Source organism: Antennarius striatus, chromosome 23 (assembly GCF_040054535.1).
Source record: "Antennarius striatus isolate MH-2024 chromosome 23, ASM4005453v1, whole genome shotgun sequence".
Lineage (NCBI taxonomy): Eukaryota > Metazoa > Chordata > Actinopteri > Lophiiformes > Antennariidae > Antennarius > Antennarius striatus.
The window spans coordinates 2,146,331-2,166,817 of NC_090798.1; the positions used below are offsets into that span (position 1 = coordinate 2,146,331).

General features: G+C 41.8%; 2 protein-coding genes across 2 annotated transcripts; one reads left to right on the forward strand and one right to left on the reverse strand.

The window, feature by feature from the left end:
• Positions 1 to 1,498: 1,498 nt before the first annotated feature.
• Positions 1,499 to 8,887, reverse strand: si:dkey-185m8.2 (trichohyalin). Its single transcript, XM_068307788.1, has 3 exons — positions 8,824 to 8,887; positions 7,824 to 8,651; positions 1,499 to 6,505 (listed from the first exon to the last, which is right to left on the reverse strand). The coding sequence occupies exons 1-3, from the start codon at positions 8,867 to 8,869 to the stop codon at positions 1,872 to 1,874; spliced, it is 5,508 nt and encodes a 1,835-aa protein (XP_068163889.1). The 5' UTR covers positions 8,870 to 8,887; the 3' UTR covers positions 1,499 to 1,871.
• A 2,832-nt stretch (positions 8,888 to 11,719) lies between these two features.
• On the forward strand, positions 11,720 to 19,597 carry f13a1b (coagulation factor XIII, A1 polypeptide b). The gene is made up of 15 exons (XM_068307789.1): positions 11,720 to 11,860; positions 14,207 to 14,430; positions 14,961 to 15,149; positions 15,263 to 15,511; positions 15,611 to 15,729; positions 15,816 to 15,923; positions 16,021 to 16,195; positions 16,444 to 16,582; positions 17,021 to 17,124; positions 17,215 to 17,303; positions 17,426 to 17,579; positions 17,654 to 17,929; positions 18,041 to 18,201; positions 18,299 to 18,435; positions 18,506 to 19,597. The coding sequence occupies exons 2-15, from the start codon at positions 14,244 to 14,246 to the stop codon at positions 18,645 to 18,647; spliced, it is 2,229 nt and encodes a 742-aa protein (XP_068163890.1). The 5' UTR covers positions 11,720 to 11,860; positions 14,207 to 14,243; the 3' UTR covers positions 18,648 to 19,597.
• The last annotated feature ends 890 nt before the right edge of the window (positions 19,598 to 20,487 follow it).

The following is a 20,487-nucleotide window of genomic DNA, read 5'->3' on the forward strand; positions in this document are numbered from 1 at the left end:
TTACATCCTTGAACTTAAATCTCTTAACTTGGTTTTAATAAACCCTTAAATCATCAGTGAAATAGATGGAGGTTAATAAATGGCTTTTTAGTTCGATAAACATATCAAAGTCAACAAAATCCCAAATTTCCACAAAATCAACTTAATGTTAAAAGCAATAGTAAAAAAGCTTAATAAATACAGTTTACAGTTTGTTCAGATTTAAATAAGGACATTAAGCCCTGTAAATCACAAAATTTGGTTTTACTTCCTGTTTTATTTGGTGCGGGATAACAAAATATAACTTATTTAGTTATATTTGTTCTTCATTTACATAGTTTGTCTTCCTGTTTCCCAGTCGCTAAACTAATCTAGGCTCAAATGTTTTCATCTTGCAGGGCTCAGGACGTTAAATCCTCTGTTTTAAAACCACAAAAGTAAACCACGACGGTATTTTCCGCACCTAAAAGCTTTTCATTTTCTCAAAAACTGACAGTGCTCCTTATAATCCAGTGCGCCTTATATATGGTCATTCATTGAAGGTGCGTCTTATAGTCCAGAAAATACTGTAAATATGATGCATTCCAATCATATAATCAATAAATCAAGCATTATTGAGATATTTGACGATAGATCTGAGGGTTTATAAGTGGGGGGGGAGGGGTGTTGCGTGGATTCCTGATATTTTTGAAACATCATGCCAAAATATATGAAAATTATGTCTTCATCTACTGCAATTTGCCCCCACCTCCCCCTTTAATTTCTCCCCAGACTCTTTTGAAAACAGTCATTCCCCTGCAGAGACAATAAAAGACGCGGGGATCCAAGCTTCACACACACACACACACACACACACACCCTGTCATCAGGCCTCTAAAGGCGGCTGGCGCTGAATGGACAGATTAAAAACATTGCTGACATGTTAGATACAGACCGACACTCAACACTCCATAATTTTTAGCCTGATGATTGCATGTGAGTGTTTTTGCCGGTTGCATCTGCCTCCAAGGATGATGCAAGTCGCTTCTATGCATCCAGCCGCTTTTCCCCCCTCGCATGTCACGTATTGAATCCTGAGGAAGGCGTTCTCTTTCTCATCAAGAGTCATAATTTACTTGTCAAAGCAGGAGTCCGCTCAGCGTGAGACGGGTCTCCTGGGGTTATAATTGCGAGACAGTTTCTCCTGAAATGCCTCCAGTCAAAAGATGGGCGCTCAGGCCTGCTACTCCTCCTTTGTGTGCTCTTCCTTTTAAAAGTCGACACTTTACACGGAAAATTGTAAAATAAAAATAGAAAAAAAAAAAAAGCAAAGAAAATACACAGTTAAAAAAAATGTTGACTAGCTTCCTATACTTTCTCCATCAAGTCCTTGTCATCAATGACTTTCAAAGCTGATGCTCGGAGGAGTCGCTATAGTAACGCAAGGTTTCCATCTTGTGGGGGTAAATATGAAAGTCTTTTTTTTTTTTGTAGATGAAGCAATAAATGGATTTTAAATGAATCAAACTCTAAATTCAGCTGCAATTGAGTTTTATTTATTTTTGAGGGGGTGTTGGACACATTTTGAAGGGAAATAAAGCTTTTCTCACAAATATTTCACCATTAAAAATGAAAAGTTAGATTTTTTTTTGTTTTTACTTACACAATTATATGTTTTGAAGTTAACATAGATTTAACCACTCAATTATTTTATCCATCTTATTTTTATGTTGATAATTTATTTGGCGTTGCTTGTTTGTTTTGGAGTTTCTTGACTCAAAATTCTTAAAATGACGCATTTTAAATTTGGAATATTGGGATCTGATTACATCTTTAATCATTTTATGAGATTTATTTCTAATTTACACAAACAGATTTTTTTTAAAAATTGTTTTTTTACAAGGTAAATTCTTTCAACGGGGGCCCACACTGCTCACAGCCACCATGTGCCCCATCTTCCTGAACAGCCCCTCCATCATGGAGTCGTTTTTCTTGCTGGTAATCATGTGAAACCTCCCCCCACACTGCTCCACGAGCCGCGTCAGCTCCCCGTTCCTCAGGACGTGTTGCTCGGCGCTCTCCCCTAAAACTTCCCCCCACGTGAGCAGCACCAGCGTGCGCCCCCACACGTCGTCCCCCAGGAGCCCCATGTGCTCCTCCGCGGCCCTCCGGTACTCCCTGGTGCAGTTCAGGAAGGCCGGGATGACCAGGAGGACGACGTCGGGTCCCGGGGGGTGGAACCAGGAAATGCAATCCAGGATGCTCTTCCTCTGCGCGGCGTCGGTTCCGTGCGGTCCGTCTCGCCACCTCAGACCCAACGGTTCCACCGCGGTGAAGCTCCGCCCCTCGATCTGACCTTTCCAGTGCCTGAAGCCGAACAGGTCGTATTCCGGTGACCCTCCGCCCAAGACGGAGGCTCCGGCCGGGGATCGAGACGACCAGGACTCCCCAAACACCATCACCCTCAGATCAGATCCTGCCGACTCAGCGTTTTTTCGCTGGCTGACCTCGGCTTTTTCCTTTGTCTTCTTCTCTGTCGCTTCTACTGCTTTATGGTTATTGCTGTCGTCCTTCACCCTTCCTCCTCCATCTGACTCTCCTTCTTCCTCCTTTTCCTCTTTGCTTTGTTCCTCTAAATCCTGCCAGACGTGAACTCCTGATCTCAGAACAGAAGAACGTCTCTCATGGACACTCGGATCGTCATCAACCTCATCCTGTCCGTTCTCTACACTTCTCTTCTCTCTTCTGAACAACTCTTCCTCTCGTTCTTTAAGATTTACTTCCCATTTCTTTTCGCTTTCAAGCGAGATTTCTATCTCCCTATCTCCCTCTATCTCCACTCTTTGCTCCCTCACCTTCTCGTCTAGTTTGGATCCAACATCTCGCTGTTTTTGCTGGTTTTCTAGATCGATGACATCTTGTTTCTGGTCAACAGAAAACTCTTTCTCCTGATCATTACTTTGCGTCTCCCTCATCTCCATCATCCTTTCTACCTCCTCTTTTAGTTTGACGTTCTCCTCCTTTAACAGCCGGACCTCCACATCTCTCTCCTTCAGAATCCCCTGGAGTTCGGCCTCAATGCTCTTCACCTGCTGTTCATACCCCTCAAGGTGTCTTCTAACTTCTTCTTGGCTCTTCTTCTCCAGATCCTCATATTTTACTCTGATTTTACCCACTTCTTTCCTCATGTCTTCATTTTCCTCCTGCAGGGAGTCGACTCTCCTCTGACTTTCTTCGTACTTCTCTGTAACTTTCAAGACTCTTTGCCGACTTTCTTCCTCCAAACAGCGAAAGACTCTTTCTTTCTCATTTGCGATGGATTCTGTTCTCCGGTCTCTTCCCACAATCTCCTTTTCATACTCCTCAATCATGCTCGTCATCTCCTTATCCATCCTAGCGGTGAGCTCCTTCAGTTCTGTTTTAGTTTGTTCGATCACTGACCTCAGTTGGAGGACTTCCTTTTCATTTTCGGTCTCTTTTTGCCTCATTCGATGAAGTTCTTCATCTTTCTTCTGAAGTCTTTCCACTATTTCTGCATCTTTTTTCCTTTCCTGCTCCATGTGACATTCATTTATCTCTATGATACTCAGAGTTTGGTTAATACTGCGTTCCTTTAGTCCTAAAATCTCTTCCAGGAGGTTTGCACAAGCTTTATTGCTCTCTGAAAGAAAACCCTTCGTTTCCGTTATTTCTCTTGTCTTCTCATCAATGATTTCTTTCAGTTTGTTCGTTTCCATTTCATCCCTTTCTTTCCTCATCCTCTCTTCTTCACTCCGTTTCTTCTCAGAAGAGTTAAGCTGTTGTTTCAGACTTTCATTCTCACTTTCCTTTTCTTTTAATCTTCTCTCCATGTCATTTAAAAGCTGAAGGTTCTTCTCCATCTCTCGTTCTCTGTTTCGCATTTGCTTCTCCGCTTCTCTCCTTTGATTAAGAGTGATTTCTCCTTTCTCTCCTTCTATCCTTTGCAGTATTTCATTAATATCATTTACATGCTGATTTAATTTTTCTATCACTCTTTCTTCTTCTTGTAGTTTCTCTTCCAACTTTTTGTTACGATTCAAATGATCTTTTTCTCTTCCTTCGGTCTCACGCAATCGCTCTTTTATCTCCTGTGCTTCTCTTTCTCGTTCTTCTAGCATTTTTTCAATGTTTTTATAATCATTTAAATGACTAAATTCTCTATTTTCCATTTTTTCCTTCATTTCTTTGACACTCAGTTTCATCCTGTCTATCTCCTCGTCTTTTTCCTCCAGTCTTTTCTCCGCCTCTCTTTCCAGATTTGTATGAATCCTGTCTTTTTCTTTGTCATGCTCTTGCATTTTTTCTTCGATTTCACTGATATGTTGACGTTTTATTTCCTCTATTATTTTGTCTGTCTCTTGTGCTTTTTGCAAAATGTATTTTTCATGAGCTTTATTCATCATTTCCTTGTCTCGTTCTTTTTTCAGAGCCCTTTCTTTTATTTCAGTTGCATAATTTTGCTCTAAATCTCTGATTATTTTATCTCTTTCCTTCAATTGTTTCTCATTTTCTTCTGCAAACTTTTGTTTTATTTCTTTCGCTTCTCTTTCTCTTTCTTGCTCTATCGTTCTTATTTTATCGATCAACTCTTGTTGGACTTTTTCCACATCTTTCGCCTTTTCTTTCATTAATTCCGTTTGTATTTCCTCCTTTAGTTTTTCCATTGCTTCAACTTTTTTTGCCATTTCTTCATGGTGAAGATGTTTTAATCCTTGCAGCTCTTTTTCTTTCTCATTCATTTTTTGTTCCATGTCTCGATTCAGATTTTTTCCTGCTTTTATTTGTTCCTCTGTTTCTTTGGCAAAATGTCTTTTAAGTTCTTCAATCTGCCTTTGAATGTTCATTCTTTCACTGTCATGCTGTTTTTGGATATTTTCTCTATCCTCTGCATTTTCTTTTGTTTTTTGCTCCATTTCTTCTTGGTGTTTAATTTTCATTTCATCCATCATATTTTCTATTTCAGTGATTTTCCCGGTCATCTCTTCCTGATGCTGTCGTTCCATGTCACGTATCTCCATCTCTTTCTGGTGTGTTTTTCTCTCCATCTCTTTCTTATGCTGGGATTCCATCTCTCTAACTGTTTCCTCCATGTTTTCGTCCTTTGATGCTTTCTTTTTTAAGTCTTCTATCTCTTCTTCTTTCTCAAACAGTTTTATTTTCATCTCTGCTTTGAATCTTTCTTCCATCTCTCTGTTTTTCACCCCTTCTTCTCTCTTTAGAATCAGAATATCCTCAAATTGTCTTTTTATTCCATCCATTTCTCCTTTTACGGACTCATATCTTTCCATCCACTCCTCTTTCTCTTTCTTTTGTTGTTCTATTTCTTCCTTTAATTTCTTTTTCTCACTCACCCGCTCTTCTTCTTTCATCCGAACATCTTCCTCCCTTTGTTTCCTCACATGCTGGTTTTCTAAATTGGAACGTTCCAGGTCCAGCAGCTTCAGTTCCTGCTCCTCTACTCTTTCTTTCAGTCCTTCGATCTCTCTCTCTTTCACCTCCAGGCGGAACGTCACCGTTTCTTCTTCTCTTCTGCTTTGGTTTAATGCTAAAAAAATTCTCTCTTTCTCTATGATCAGATCTTGGATTTCTCTCTCTTTATCCTCTGTCAGGAATCTCATCCTCTCCTCTAGATCCCCGATACCATCCTTCCTCTTTCCTCTCCCCCCGTCTTCATCCTCATCCTCTTCCTTTTTAACATCAACCTTTTCAGGTGATTTCACCTTTTTCCTCCTCTCGAAAAACCACCTGATGCTTCTCATCTCCCTCTCCCTCATTTTTCTCAGCTCCGTCTTCTGTCGAATCATTTTATCTCCCATTTCCTTCATCTGCAAGTTGAACTTTTCATTCCTCTCCCGGCTCAGATCCTGGATTTCCTGAACCAAACCGGAGAAAGCCTCACACCTGTTCATGGCCGCCATCTTTTCCACCTCCTGCAGGAGCTCCGTCACCTTACAGGAGCCCCCACCTCCTCCATCAGAGCTGCTGACGACATGGAACCTGCCCCTGCACTTCTCCAGAAGCCACTGGAGATCCCTGCCCCCACCCTGGAGGTGCCGCTCGATATCCACCCCCTCCCGGAGCTGATCCCCGTGGGTGAAGAGCAGTATGGTGTGTCTCCACACTCCTTCACCCAGAAGCTCTAGATGTTCCCTCACGTGTCCGACCGCCACCAGAGCGTCGACCCTCAGGGTCACGAGGAGCGCGTGGGGCCCGGGCGGACACAAGGAGACGCTGCTGACGATTTCCCTCTTCACCCTCTCAGGGGTGGGTCCAGATACCCCACCTTCCCAGCCCGGAGTGTCCACCAATGTCACCAGACGTGAGGCGACCTCAGCTTCCCTGCAGACGCACTCCTCCGTCACCGCCCCGACCTGGAAGACGCCCGGTTGGCCCAGGATGGCGTTCCCAGCAGAACTCTTTCCTGTTTCACGCTCGCCCAGTAGAACCAGTCTGATTTCAGGTAAACGTCGGGGAGACTTTGAGAACGAGTGGTGAGCATCGAGCTCCGAACCCTGGGGGCCGTCACCTGGAGAGGTCAAAGGAACGTGAAACGTGAACGTGAAAGGAAGGTCAGTAAAGGTCTGAAAACTACCAGAAAAAGGCAAAAAGACTCTATGAAAAATACATTAAATAAAGTTACAAGTCACTCTGACTTGGGTTGAAAATATGAACCCTCAACCTAATTCCTGAGAGCTATAGCAGGGGCCACATCAGCATAATGTCTGTCCTCAAAGGGCCAGATGTAACTAATAAATGTAACTAAATGTAACTCAATGTAATTTAAATGAATGTAACTACTCCTTAATGTAAAATAACTCTGAATTTATTACTTATTCCAGTTACAAATATTACAGTTACACAGAAAAACACGTTTGTTTGTTTCTCTGTTATAACATAAATTATTTTAATTTGTCAGGTTATTAAACCCACAGAACTCCATCAATCAAGGATCAAACTATCAATCAATAAAGAAAAATAACATCAGACACAAGTTAGGACGTTAACTTTGTTCACAACGTTTTTATTAAAGTTAAAATTAAAGTTAAAAGTTAACAAGAAAAAGGGGCTGAATTACTGCATTGTGAGAAATGTAGTTTTTGGTCAAAGCACACTTTTGACCTATTTATTTTTAGACACTGATCTTTCATGCTCTCGAGGGCCACTTAAAATGATGTGAAGGTCCACATTTGGCCCCCGGGCCTTGAGTTTGACATGTGTGACCTGTAGCATCCCAGGTCATGACCTCAGAGTTCACACTTGTTCTCTTGCTAAATGATGGTTCTTAAGAGTTATTTCAGTAAAAATCTGACATCTCACCCCAGTTTGTCACACATTAATGCTAGGTCTTTAGCTGTTAAATGTTTACCTATGTTTGCCAGCTAGTTGCTAACCATGGTTTAAAGCACATGTGTCAAACTCAAGGCCCGGGGGCCAAATGTGGCCCTCCACATCATTCTATGTGGCCCGCGAGAGAATTAAAGGTCAGAGGATTTAATAACCTGACAAATTAAAAGGATTTATGTTATAACAGAACAACAAGCAAACATTTTTTTCTGTCTAACTGTAATGTTTGTAACTTGAATATGTAATAAATACAGAGTTATTTAACATTAAGGAGTAGTTACATTTATTTTACATTATTTTGAGTTACATTTAGTTACATTTATAAGTTACATCAGGCGCTTTGAGGACAGCCATGATGCTGACGTGACCCCCAGTGGAAAGGTGTTAGGACTGAGGAGGTGAAAGTGAACAACACAGATCCAAAACAAGTTAAAAGACCCTAAAATGTGCTCTGATGATGTCATCCATCAGAGGGGTTTAAAAACAGTGGAGGAACTCACTCATCAGCGCCGCTCTAATGGTCATTCTCTGTATCTGCTCCTCCATCTGCCTCTGCCTCTTCCTCCTCTCTCTCGCTCTCCTCACCCCGTCTTCCTCCAGACCCGACAGAGAGGTATCATCCATCGCTAGGTAACCGCATCCGTGCTCCTTCCTGTCCAGCATCTCCTCCAGCTTCCTGAGCAGCTCTCTGACCTGCGTCCCATCGCCTCTGCTCCGGTTATCCACCAGGTGGTATCTGCCCCCGCACTTCTGGAGGAGTTTCTGGAGGGCGGGGCCGCTGGTGAGGAGTCTTTGCTCTATGGAGGTCAGGCCCAGCTCATCTCCACGGGTGAACAGCAGCATAGTGTGCCCCCACACTCCTTCTCCCAGGGGGTCCAGGTGCTCTTCGATCTCGCTGAGGTAGTCGTGGGTCACCGAGGCACAGGCGCGCACCACCAGCAGCACAGCGTGGGGTCCGGGAAGGCAGAGCGACATCCCCCGTAAGTTTTCTCTCCTCACCCAGTTTGGGGTGCTGTTGTGTGGGTAGTACCACTCCCACCCGGGGGTGTCCACCACCACCACCAGCGTTCTCCTGCTCACCACGCTTTGCTTCCTCACACACTCCTCCGTGGGCTTCCCGCTCTCAAAGCCTCCGGCGTCCTCTAGGATCGTGTTGCCGGCCGAGCTCTTCCCCGCTCCCTTCCTGCCGAGGAGGACCAGTCTAAGCTCTGGGAGAGTCGGGGGCGCGCTGTGGGATGCAGGGGGGCGATGTGAGTCCATGGCGATCTGTAGACTCACATCTGCCAAGAGGGGGAGAAGAGTTTCCTCACTGCACCACACGGGACAATCTGGAAGTGAGAGAATAACCAGTTATTTACCCCCAAAATGCTTGAAAATGGTAATAAATTACCATGAAATGACATAAAACTACATTTCCTGTCACGTACATGCTTATATTTTTCTCTTTATATTAAATATATACAGAAAAACGTGAAAAAAGACACTCCACAACAAACTCACCACCATTCACGACGACTCTCCCACATCTCTGATGTCTCCTGTCCATCACCTCTCTGCACGCGTTCTTCTTATCCTCCCTCCTCTTCCTCTTTTTTTACTTCCTGTATGCGTCGTACAGGAAGTATTTCTTCAGCATCGTTGTGAAAGAAAACGCAAAACCTGACGCTTAACCTGTCGTTAATTGTTGAAGCAGAAACTTCACACGTTCAGAGGAAGAAGAAGAAGAAGAAGAAGAAGAAGAAAGTCCTGCCGGGTCACGTGACCTACATGTGGTGGGGGTTTTTTTTTTCTGACATGCTCTCGCTCATGAGGAAGAGGAAGTTGAAGATGACACGGCGAGGTCTTTGTGACATATTAGCATGCAGATGTTTGCATGCATGTATACAACACACCAGGAAATACACATATCCATGCTAATGCACCAATGCAGGGCACATTACTGCACTTTATATATGCAAATATTGTAATAATTTACTTTTGTTTTGAGTCAATATTCACAATTGAGTTTATTTAGGAATTGAATTCTCGCATAAAATTCACTGGGAAATTTAAACGTCACAGTAGCATTTAAATATAAGAACAGACAGAAACAGGGAAAATATACATTCAAGAAAATTAAGGTAAAAGGGAAAGGGAATAATAATAATAATAATAATAATAATAATAATAATAATAATAATAATAATAATAATAATAATAATAATAATAATAATAATAATAATAATATTAACAATAGTAACAATAATAACAATAGTTATAATAATAGTACCTAAGCATGGCAGGCATTAAGTTATAAATATGTGTGGCACTCTGTGGCCATACACAACAGCTGTTAAATAATCCCTGCCTCTTTTCATCTTAATTTAAGATTCCATTTTTCAGCATTATATTTCACAAAAATTCAGTAACACATTTAAAAGTGGCAGATATGTGTATGTATCCCTCAAAAATATGTTTACCATGTAAAAAAACATCATGTATTTCCATAGTAGGATAAACAGTACCTTAGTATGTTGTCATAGCTGCATGTACCCACATTATGGTGTGTTATAAATACCAAATGTTGAGGTTGGAGCAAATTTCCAAACGCTTTTGGTTTGGATGTATTTCTGTGCTGCTCTAACAGTCTGTGCTCTGTTAGAGGAACCTGTATCCTTTCAGCATGATTGGATGCTGTCACTGTACTTTAGCTGTGTGGTGTGTGTGTATGTGTGTGTGTGTGTGTCCCTGGCTGCATGCATGGTACAACATGTTCTCATGTTCAGTCACACACACACACACACATTAGATCATGACTTTTGTGATTCACCTTTTCCTTCTGCACCAGTCCGAGTTCATGAATACACGCCTCTGTTTAAGGGAAGGACTGAATCAGCCGTATTGATTTGGCATCTTTAACCCAAGCCGGGTGTGTGTTCGGCAAAGATGACCATGATGGATGTCTTCGCGTATGTGTGTGTGCTGGTTTTAGTAAACGTCAAATTAATGTCTTTTATTGGACTCCCTGCAGCAGCACTTTCTTCTCAATATAAGAATCCTTTTCATGAATAAATAAATAAATAGCAGCCCTGCTGCCATCAAGGAGTTGTTTTATGTTTTTTTTTAATCTAACACGTGAATTTGCATCAGCATTTTCTGATCAATTTGTCCCTGAAATTAAACGTTCAATCAGGACCATAAGTGCTACTGGTGGAATTGGAAAAAACCCAGAAACATTTGGTGCAATTTTTTTCCCCACTTTAATTCTATCCTGTGATGAAACATTTGGTTTGTTTTTCCAGCTTTGCTTCCAACTGGGAATCAGTTTAAAAAGCAAATGCTGCAAATCAATTCCAATTTCTTTTTTCATTCTTTTAAGACAAGCTTATTTGGTAGAATCGAGGGGAATCGTATTTTTTCTGGTAGCGGTAAATAAATTATAAGAACATTTTGTCAGTTAACAATGTTGTAGCTCCACTTGATTTTCAATGATTGTGTCTTTTATTGTGTTTGGACTCATTTCTTGCTGTTTTCCACCTTTAAATACGTCGCTGTCGTTGTCTAAAATATAACGCAAAAGCGCTGTGTGTTATATGCAGGAACTGCTTATTGTAGTTCACTATGATAAGCAACAAAATTTTACAAAATTTATTGTTGGTTGAGTACATTTTCAATCAAATCGACTGTGGAGTCGAGGAACTAAATAAATTCTTTCTGTTCCAGTCAAACAGGTGATTATTAGCGGCACGGCCGGGAAGCAGCGACTGAATCAATAACAGAACTTCAATAACCGACTCTCTATTTAGAACCTAAATGGGGTGGGGGGGTCGGGGGGGGGGGGCAGGATATATCCCGTAAGCGTCTTATTAGTTTTGCCTCAGCGGGTCCGACCTGTGAAAAGATAACAGGAACCAAAACCAGAACTTCCAGTAAAAGCATCCCACCAGGAACCGTTTCACCATCTAAGGTGAGCAAACTCTCAGCATAGCGACCACGCCCGAGCCTGGCGACCTTTGACCTGGCACGTGACCAGGAACAGGAAGGAATGAATTCAATCCTGACTTGATCAATCCTGAATTAGGATAAAAGGTACAATATGGAAATGTGTTTAACTGCTTTTGTTCAATGTCTAAAGCTTCAATGTGATTAAAACATTCATCAACAGATCCAATGTGGTCACATTTTCAAACATAATCAGTTGCAGAAGTTTGACATTTGATTTGATGATGATTCTGGGAAATCGATGGATCCTCAGAACCCGTTTCAGTTTATCTTCTGTGTGTCGGTTCTGCAGCTACCGACAGTCGTTTTGTCTGCTGCGGGTCGAAGGGACATGACAGATTCCACATCCTGCTTCTAAGTCCAGCAGTTACTGAACGCTGTGTCTGCAAAGGCCTCACACACACACACACACAAAAACACACACACACACACACACACACACACATGCACGGATAGCTCTTCCTTTCCCCTGAAGGGTATATAAGCAGAACCAGAAGTCTCCCCAGACGGAGCAGCAGCAGCAGATCGCCTCCACCCAGCAGCAGCTTCATCCGAGGTGGGTCCACATTAAAACTGCATTTAAACATTTAAACTTTGGACATTGCATTAAACTTTTACTTTACAGGTGTGAGCTTTGCATTCATACGACAGATTCATGCATATTTATGCCAGATGTGAAGATGCAACTGAATGTGATGATTCACCCGAGAACATTCCTCTGCTGTTGTGTAATCTGTTCAAGTAATTTGATGAAAAACTCTCATTAACTCGAACAGAAACCCTTTGTACTTTATTGCATGAAACAAATGAGGAGTGGGATTTAACTAATGATTATTTATAGAAATGAAAAATGTACTTTTTTTTGTTGTTTTCATGATGCAGGTGTCACCATCGAAATATTACAGGAGAAGAACATTTGTAAAAAAGAAAGAAATTACTTCTATTTTTATATAAGTATAATAAACTGCTCATTCTGTATTGTTACCAAAGCTTTAATGAAGCTTTTTCTAAGTACTTCTAGCAGCAGACTCAGATTTAATAAGTTTACCCTGGAGGTTTTTGTCTTCTGACAGTTTTTGCCAAACTTGTGTTAAACACGTGTTTCCATGTGGGATTTTTCAGAGGAGGAAAAGTTGTGGTTAACAAATAGATGGTGTTGTGCCCCTCTTCCCTTTAGTAGTTCCATTTTTTTTCCTGCTCCATATTTTTATTCTTCAAGGTTTCAAAGGGAAATATTACAAAACCTCACTTTAGAACTGTTTAATATCCACAACACAGTAAATGAGATCTTGTGTATGAAGAGTATTTGTACTTAAAAAACAAAAATGGGAAATTATTCAACTTAAATTAACAACAAAATGCATGAATACCCATTTAGTGTGTGCAGCATAGAATGAATAACTTTTTATGGGGCTTCTCTTTATGCAAATCTTGTTGTAATCTCTTGTACTTGTGGTATTTTTGTGAAAAGTTGAGTCCAAACAGAAGCATTAGAATTAAAAACTGCAATATTTCTCTATGAAATGATGTTTTTATATAAAGTTGATTCTCCTTCTGCTTTTGGTTGCTTCCGATTGTCAGGCTCTCTTCCCTATCTACCCCGTTCCTCTGCATCCTTCTGCATCCTGCCATCTTCATTTCCTCTCTTACCACCAACCTTCCTCATTTTCTCATTGGAATAACTTCATGAGTGTTTATTTAGGAGCGTGTTTCATCGCTTTGCAGCACGTCTGTCCATTTCTGCAGGACTGAAACACGTCCATCTGGAGGCCGGGGTGAAAACAGGGCTGTTACTGTGTTCAATCAAGACTCATGCAGCCAAACGTGGCCGTAACACACCCGCCTTACGTAACAGAGAGTTTCAGTGTCATGCAGGTGTTTGCACCCTGCTAACATGTATGAAAACAGCTTGTGTGTGTATTTCATGCTTAAATCAGCCTTTCCACACGCTTACGTAACGCCCGGCCTTCCTGACCTGTGGCGGTCGCTGCAGGCTGACCCCAGGTGGTCTGATGTCATTCGGCTCGCCACTCATGTCGGCTGGGTTTAATGGAACATTTGAGCACAGCTTCACCTTTTCTGCAATTACCGTTGGAGATTTTATAAACATGCACCGCATCCTCTAGTCCTCTGTGATGTTTTTTTTTTGTTAAAATTTAATTATTGATCATTAGTCGGATTCTTTTCCCTGCAGATAAATTAATTATTTTGTCAACATGGAATTGAGTAATTTTCCAGGAGATGCTTTATTGGCTTACGATTACAATAAACCATCCAAAAATGAAATATATTCAATTTAGAAAAATAATTTTTTAAACATTTTTATATTTTTCCGTCATCACTAGAATGACATCATTGGTCTCAGTTTTTATGCAAAGTGAAATAGATTAAGAAGTGTTCAATTTATTTGATATTAATCAAATTACTTTTTCCAGCTAATATAAATTGTAATGTGTTTTTCTTTTATTACAGTCATAGTTCCACACAGACGGAGATTCCACTGTGTTACTGGAAACGGTTAATAATCGAGATTAGGGCTCAGCTTGTGCTTCTGTCTCTTATCATTAAAAAAATGCAGTGTTTGAGAAAAGGAAATAAAGCAACAGACTAAAAATGACTTCACCAGAAAGTCACAGGAGGACAAGTAACAGCAAACTGTTGACCAAACCACCAAACTCACATGGAAACCACTTCCCTCTGGGTGTTATCGCTCAAAATAGTTCACATTTTTATGCTGATTCAAATTTGAGAATCCAGTTGGGTAACACACACGCACACACAAACACACACGCACACACAAACACACAAACACACACACACACACACACACAGATGTAAAGCAGATGCATTCGGCTCTCCCAACATGCAGTAATGAAGTCCTCGTTGTTTCTTTTCCATCCAGTGTTGCAGCAGATCGTCCATCCTGAACCACCATCACCATGTCTGACCAAGGTGCCAGCCTGATTCCATCCTCAGCTCCCCCTGCCCCATCTGGACCCCCACCCAAGGTGACAAACCACGGCCGCACCTCCGATCCGGTGGCCAACTCCAACTCTGACTCGTCGGATCTGCTCGACTTTGAGCCGTTTTCTGCACCCGGACCCAGAGGGTTTCCACCTCTGACTGGTGAGGGACTCCCTGCAGCAGCAGGACATCAAACAGAAAAACAGTTCTTTATTCATATTCATTATGAAATGAGTAATCATTCATCTTAATTTTCTTTGCATTTTAATTCAAATGAAAACATCCACTGAATTTTTCAGAGAGTTTCCACATGCAAAGACATTACAAAGGCAGCTAACAGTTTATTTGGTGTGCAGAAGGCCAGAATAGGATCTTATTTTGTCTTTTTAGGTGCAGATAAACCCGCTTTAGTTGATGCCGCACATGAATGGCGTCCAAACGGGATAAGTTCTGCTCACTTTCTGCAGATTGTTGCTTCACCCTACCCTGTACTGCTGCCAAAGAGCTCCACAGAGAGAGATATGGAGATGCAACAGGAATATATGCATGAAATAGAGTTCAGCATCCTAATATCTACAGTAAATTGTTCCATTAGAAATTTCTGCAAAGCATAGATAAATCTGCATTAAAATATTTCTACAAAACTTGCAGGTTTTTAAGGCTTCCTTCTGTTTTTTCCTCCGTCCATCCAGAGTATCTGGACATCTGGGAGGTGGACATGATGAGGAAACCGACTCAGACCAACAAGCAGCAGCACCACACCTCGCTCTTCAACTCTGACTACCTGATTGTTCGCCGAGGGCAAGAGTTTGAGGTCAAAGTCGTCTTCAATCGTCCCTACAAACAAGCAGAGGACAAGTTTGCTTTGGAGTTTGTCATCGGTGAGCCAAACCAACTGCAGAGATAGATCGATAGAAGCTCAGATGTTCTTAGATGTTCATAGATGGTGGTCAAACAGAGGTGTGAACTCTGCCCCGGCTCTTCTTTGGTCCAGGTTCCAGCCCCCAGTACAGCAAAGGGACCTACATTCCCGTCTTCCCCACCGAGGAGCGCCAGAGCTCCTGGAAGGGTTGCATCAAAAACACCCTCAACAACACCATCACCATGGGCATCACTCCTGAGGCCAACTGCTTGGTGGGAAAGTATCACATGTACGTCGCCGTCATGACGCCCTTCGGTATTCGTAGGACTCGCCGGGATGACGGCAGAAACCTCTACATCCTCTTCAATCCCTGGGTGTCAGGTTGGGTTTTTATTTTTAGGGATTCTGGGAAATATTTTTTGTCGTTGAGTGACCAAAAAAAAAAAAATCGGGTTTACTGATGCTCGCCACGTCCGTCAGATGACGCCGTGTTCCTGGATGACGAAAGCGAGAGGCAGGAGTGCGTGATGAACGAGATGGGGATCATCTACCACGGCGCCTACGACGACATCGCCGAGAGAAACTGGAACTACGGACAGGTAGAGAAAAGAAAAGACGAACTTTGAGCATTTCTCCAGACTGAATTTTAAAAGTTTTGAATAATTTCTGTGTTTGTTTTTCTTAGTTTAACTACGGCGTCCTGGATGCCTGCCTGTACATCATGGACAGATCTCAAATGCCAATCACCAACAGAGGAGATCCCATCAAGGTGACCAGAAAGGCTTCTGCTATGGTGAGGAACTATTATTGGCATTTCACCCGGGGTGTACCCCGCCTGTAGCCAGCTGGCTGTCAGATCAGAATAAGGGATCTTCTTGGTTGTTCTTAAGCTGAATTCCCGCGACGACGACGGCGTCCTGGTGGGGAACTGGAGCGGCGAGTACACCTACGGCGTGGCGCCGACATCCTGGACCGGAAGCACAGAAATCCTGCTCACCTACGCCAGCAGCAAGATGCCCGTCTGCTACGCCCAGTGTTGGGTCTACGCCGCCGTCTTCAACACCTGTGAGACTTTTGTACTGGAATCTTTTATGAATCCCTTCCAAGAAAAAAGAAATAAATCATTTTGTTAAGGTCAAAATTTGATGTGCGGAGGTGGAAAAAGGGTAGCTATGCCCTGATTTTTCTCATCCAGTAGGAATTGTGAGGTAACAATAATGACAAGACCTTCTTTCCTTTCAAGGTTGAAGAGACAAATCCTTTTTCAAACCTTGAAAGATTCCTTTTATGTCCGTCGTGTTTTGTCTCTCCAGTCCTGCGTTGTCTTGGCATTCCATCGCGGGTTGTTACCAACTACTTCTCCGCCCATGACAACGATGGAAACCTGAAGACCGACATTGTTCTCCATGACAACGGCCGGATCGATCGCGGTCGCACCAGAGACTCTATCTGGTAAGACGCGCGTCTTCCATCGCAGGCAGGAGCTGTCGGCGTATCGGTCTGGATCCGCAAGGAAATATCTCGTTTTGGAAACACAAAATGTGAAGTTTTACTACATTCATTGCGCTTCAAAGATGTGATGTATTGTAAATGTCAGTGTTTGTGTGTCCGTCTGTTCGTCCACCAAATATCTTCACAACCGTTGAAGATAAAAAGACGAAGCAAAAGGCGTTCTATTCAGGGAGGCAAGGGGATGAACATTAGATCACAACCTTGACCTTGAAAAACCAAGTCAAGGTCAAATTTTCCACTTTTAGTACCTTTTTAGGTACACATCTCGCAAACCTGATGAGATATAATCACGATATAAAAAGCGACATTTTAATGGCACAAAAATGTCGCGGGATGTTTCAGTCTATAGCTGCCTTGTTTAATTTGTGTTGTTGTCAGGAACTATCACTGCTGGAACGAGTGCTACATGTCCAGACCCGACCTCCCAGCCGGCTTTGGAGGCTGGCAGGTTGTGGATGCGACTCCACAGGAGACCAGCGATGGTAAATTATATTTATAATAACAAGTCGGGATTAAAATGAGTAAAAATGGACTGTTTGCACATTTAATCTCTTGCACCGCTATCCATGAAGGCATGTATAGATGTGGTCCTGCATCGGTCCAGGCCATCAAACATGGACAGACGTGCTTCCCGTTCGATGCTGCCTTTGTGTTTGCAGAGGTGAGTCTTGACACTATAAAATCTACGTCTGCTTCAATTTAATTGACGATTTGAAAGTCACGCAGCTTCCTCGGGTCAGACGTGAGTTGTGTTGTTCGTAATCCCACCGGTGTTTCCTCCAGGTCAACAGCGACGTGGTGTTTTACTCTCGCAGCAAAGACGGAACCATGGAGCCGGTAAAAGTCAACCAGACTCACGTCGGTCGTTTGGTTTTGACCAAATCTCCAGGAGACGAGACCCGCCGTGACATCACCGATCAATACAAGTTCCCTGAAGGTCAGACGCGACTTCCGCACATCGTTTTGTGAGATCTTTGCAACACGTAATCGGATTTATTCCCCCATTTCCAGGCACTAAAGAGGAGCGGACTGTTTTGGAGAAAGCAGAGGAGTACGGCTGCAAGAGAGAGAAGTCCAACCCCCCCGAGGCCGACGTGGACCTGGTTCTGCCCTCTCTGGAGGTCAGAGTGGGCGACGACTTTGAGTTGAGCCTGGAGTTCGTGAACCGCAGCAATCAGCGTCGCACCGTGGACGCCTACATCAGCGGCAGCGTGGTGTATTACACCGGCGTCACCAGCTCGGAGTTCCTCTTCAGGGACCCCACAGTGAAGATTGGCCCCAACGAAGGTGAGTAAGGGGTTAAATTCTCATCAGAATCACATGAAACCCGAATTTTCTTCATAATATTCAGTTTTGGGTTACAAAAGGATAAATATCTGTGGGTTTTTTTGTCTGTAGGTGTGAAGGAGGTGGTGGACGTGGAGTCAAGGAACTACATGAAGAAGCTGGTGGAACAGTCCAACCTCCACTTCATCGTCACGGGGAAAGTCAAAGAAACCGGCCAGATTGTCACCGCCATGAAAGTCGTCACCTTGCATAATCCCAAAATCAGCGTCACGGTGTGGAATCACGGCCAACACCATCAAGATAATTTCTACTTTCTATTTATTTTGCCTTATGATGCGGAAAATGCTTTTTTTTTTTTGCGTTCTGCAGGTGGCAGGTAGCAACAAAGTGAATGAAGAGATGGTGGCGACTGTTGAGTTCACCAACCCCTTCAACTTCCGCCTGGAGGGAGTTTATATTCGCATGGAAGGACCCGGAATCATGCTGCCCAAGTTCAAGTATTACAGGTGAGATCAGCACAAAGGAGGAGAACAAGAACAAGCATCCATCTGGATTCTAACGCTCGCTTGGTTTCAGTCTCATCCCAGGAGGCTCGTCCCTGACCTGGACAGAGTTTTTCACCCCGGAGAGAGCCGGCAGCACCCGGATGATCGTTACTCTGGATTGTCCCGCCCTCCGGCAGGTCCACGGCCAGGCGCCGCTCGTGATCAACCCCTGAACGTCACTGCAGGGTCACTGATGACCATCGTCATCCAGCTTACTCACACTTCAACCCCAATATAGAAATATAACTATTACGTATGTAGGTTTTATACAGTTTGACAGATTAAAGCTTCACAATTTATATACAGATCTGGACTTTTTGAGTGTAACTTTAAATGACAATCAACAATATTTTGTACACAAAAATATTTTTTAGTATTTTTGTACAAAATAATAAACTGAATTCATATTCAGAATCTATAATTACGCATAAAATAAAACAGAATTTAACTTTAAATGAAAGTAAGTATGGGACTCTCGTTTTAAAGATGTAATGATCGGTTGTGACCACCAGAGGGCAGGATTTCTTCCAGTAGATTGATATTACAGTACTACTGTGATGACGTCAATGGATGAACATAAAATGAATATAAAAGGGAATCACCAGCTTCTGTTTGATCATAATAAATTCATCAATTCCTTCCGATATTTTCAGACATTGTGAATAATGGACTGGTATGAACATTTCATGTCAGTAAAATTAACAAACAGGATTTCAAAACGTTTTTTTTGTAAGGCTTAGAAAGACTTTTGGCTGTTATAATTTGATATTTAATTTGATAATGATTAGATTATTAGAATGTAAGCTGATGAAGCTACCTTCTTATCACCTGATTATAAGAGACAAACATCTGAATCATTATTTTCAATATGTCCGATTGTTTTTTTCTACTTTCCTGAACACCCACATTCATCCACTGACAAATTACAGGCTTCACTTTCTCTTTCTAGATGTACTCCACTGTGTAACTGCAGCCATTAAACCAGAGGAATCATGTTTGTACTCTCATTCCACTCGCTTTTGTCCATCTATGATAATAATAATAATCTGATTTTTCACAGTTTCATTTGTAGAAGAACAAATAAAAACAAATAAATCAAATAAAAACGTTCTCTGAACTGTAAGTCTGGATTCGTGTGAGTCAGTCGTGAAAGTCCAAACACACATCATGACAAATCACTTTACAGATTCTGTTATAACTTACAATTAGTGATTGCACCTTTAATTTATTCATAGATTTTCCTCAGAAATTACCTGAATACTTAACTTATAATGCAGAATCTAATTTGAAGGTTATAATCTTATAATTTTAATCCATGGTAGAGACTTTGAGCAAAAACCTGAGAGGTTGAAACTGAATTGTCGCTCATAAAGAGGTTCTTTAGAATTGTGTTGTAATATTTCCATCTGTGCTGACGTATGAAAATGTGTAAGAAGTAACAGTTGTCAAGACGCATTGATGGGTTGATGACTCTTCCTGTGGGTGGTGGGTATCGCTGTTGTGTCACAGCAAGAAGGTTCTGGATTCAAGTTTCTGTGTTCCCCTCATGTCCCCACCCCCACCTCCAAAAACATGCGGTTTAGGTGAATTTGTCACTCTAAATCAGGGCTGTCAAACTCATTTCACATCAGCATAACAGCTGTCCTCAAAGGGCCAGATGTAACTAATAAATGTAACTAAATGTAACTCAATATACTGTAAAATAAATGTAACTACTCCTTAATGTTAAATAACTCTGAATTTATTATTTATTCAAGTTACAAACATTACAGTTGCACAGAAAAAATGTTTTCTTGTTTCTCTGTTCTAACATAAATTCTATAAAAAAAATTTTTTATAACCTATTGAAGTTATTAACATTACAGTTTAAATTGTCAGGTCATTAAACCCACAGAACTCCATCAATCAAGGATCAAACTATCAATGAATAAAGAAAAATAACATCAAACACAAGTTAAAACATGAACTTTGTTCAAAACGTGTTTATCAATGTTAAATGGGCTTCATTATTGA